The sequence below is a fragment of the Chelonoidis abingdonii genome, chromosome 10 (assembly GCF_003597395.2).
Source record: "Chelonoidis abingdonii isolate Lonesome George chromosome 10, CheloAbing_2.0, whole genome shotgun sequence".
In the NCBI taxonomy this organism is placed as follows: Eukaryota; Metazoa; Chordata; order Testudines; family Testudinidae; genus Chelonoidis; species Chelonoidis abingdonii.
The window spans coordinates 68069393-68071667 of record NC_133778.1 but is presented as its reverse complement, the minus strand read 5'-3'; the positions used below and the strand labels follow the sequence as shown (position 1 = coordinate 68071667).

At 45.4% G+C, this 2275-nt stretch overlaps 1 protein-coding gene across 1 annotated transcript in view; it reads right to left on the bottom strand.

The window, feature by feature from the left end:
- SNX4 (sorting nexin 4) overlaps nucleotides 1–411 on the bottom strand; it is a 72080-nt gene extending 71669 nt beyond the window's left edge. Inside the window, exon 1 of the mRNA XM_032793987.2 lies at nucleotides 53–411. Coding sequence (XP_032649878.1) covers nucleotides 53–157 — 105 coding nt within the window. The 5' untranslated portion in view covers nucleotides 158–411. The remainder of the gene's footprint in view (nucleotides 1–52) is intronic.
- Between the last annotated feature and the right edge of the window lie 1864 nt (nucleotides 412–2275).

The window sequence follows — 2275 nt, the reverse complement described above, 5'->3', positions numbered from 1 at the left end:
TCCTCTTCCCCAGCCGGGCCGCTCCCGCTCGCGGGCCGCCCGGCCCCCTCACCGTGCCCGCTGCTCCTCCGCCGGGTTCCTCCTCCGCGGGCCCGGTGCCCGGATCAGCCTCGCAGCTGTGGCTAGCGCCGAGCAGCTCGGCCTCCGGCCTCTCCATGGGGATGGGGGCTCGGCTCCCCCTCCGCGCAGGCGCTCAGCCGCGGCGCCTCCCGGGGCTGAGACCGGCCGGGCTGGGCAAACTCATCGCAGGGTCGGGGAGAGCCTCCCCTCGGGCCCCGGAGCCCCCGGCTCCTTCTGCTGTACCCCGAGAGGATCCCCCTGCCCGTGACGCGGAATAACGGGGTGCAGCCCCCAGTCCCCCCGCTGCTAAACCGCAGGGAGGGCCCAGCTGCGCGCTGGACACGGGGGTAATCAACGGTGGGGAATAAACGTGCTCCAACTGCAACAAACTAACAATGGTGCGGTGATAAAATAATAACCTCACAATGCACAGGATAGAATATTTATTACTCATGCAGATTGGAGAAGAATTACTGATGAGTCTGGTCGCCCGTCGGGGATAAATTAATAATATGTTAACAGCGAGCACAAAACAGCTATCAATGATTATTCATGATTTGAAATGTTGGCATTGTTACAGTCATCCCTGCGCTGACTCCACCCAGCTGTCCTACAGGAACAGGAGTAGCTACTGAGGATTTATAATTACATGACTAAGCATTGTATTGTACTGTTAGTCATTTTTTGCATTATTGTTCTCTTCATTATTTCAGTTTTGTTATTGGTAAATAACAAAATAGCTGCTAATGTTAGTTGTTAAGATCTGTGTGACATTGGCATCATGTTCAGTGGACTGTCACTCTGACCACCTCACTCTCACTTTAGAATCCCTCTGCTACTTGCCTTTTCTGAAAGGGAACAGGCAAGTTTCTGATCCTCCCGTTTATAAATGTTCAATTTAGCTACTCGTGTATCTTCCCTCCCAACTGTCTCCAGTGCCTGTTTGCCCATTTTTCTGATAGGCACCTTCAAGCTGTTTTACCCCCCTTATACATGACATACCCTTCCTGAACCAGTCCATAAATCCTGCTCAAAACCCACATCTACCATGATGCCTACAGGAAAGTACCAACTGATAACAGCTAGGTACATGGCCAGTAGAGGCTTCTGATATTTATCTCATTTATTTAGCCTTTAAACTAATGTTCTTGTTACTACTTACTTTGTCCTCCTTCCCCATTCCTTCTGATTGTTGCACTCACTTGTTGCATCTTGTCTTAGATTATAAACACTATCTTTCCTACATGTACATATATCATCTGGCAGAATGGGACCCTGATCTCAGTTAGGGCCTCTGGGCACTATTATAATAATTAATAAATAATTAAGCGGAATATCTTTCATTGTAGCTTGAGAAGTAAAACTGTGCTTCATTGTTCTTTCAGTGGGCACAACTTCAGCATTAACCACAGCTGAACTTGCACACATTCTTCATCGATAATTTATCCTTTTCTCCCAACTGCATTTCAAATAAACCTCAAAACCTTCTTCATAGAACTGTGAACGAATATCCTGCATCTGGTTTCTATTCTGTTGTCTTCAATGTTTGTTCAAATTTCTTCTCAGATGACTTGAATTGTTATCTCACCCCTTCTTTCTAGCAGGGCAGTGAGTTTCCCAAGTCTTTTCACTGAAGGGTTTCTTGGAATGAAAGCCTTTTACAAATATGCGAACTGCTGATATGTCCTTTGAATATGATTGATTTAAGATTTGTTTTATAAACTCAAAGTCCAGTTTAGATGTAAATGCATGATTGCACACTGTAACACAAAATCTGTTTCCCATTATGGTGTGGTCCTCAATATGTTTACTCAAGATATACATTAAGATACATATCTTGTATCCATTATATTTGCATTTAAAGGATGTGCATACTCAAATTTTTCTGATCTATATCAGTAATATAATTGAAATTCTTTAGTGAAACCTATATACACTATCAAACTTTGTTTTTATTATGAAAACAGTGTTATCAATAAAAGTAATAATACACATCACCTCTCATCCAATTATTTCCAAAGCTCTTTAATCAGGATTTTTCTTAATACCTTTGTGAGAGAGGTAAACATTATTATCTCTCTTTCACAGACCGATAAACTGAGGCACAGAAAGACAGGACTGCCCGGGGGTGGGGGCGCAAGTGGGGCAATTTGCCCCGGGCCCTGCGGGGGCCCCGCAAGCCCTGGTCCGGTGGCGGTCCAGGTCTTCGGTGGCA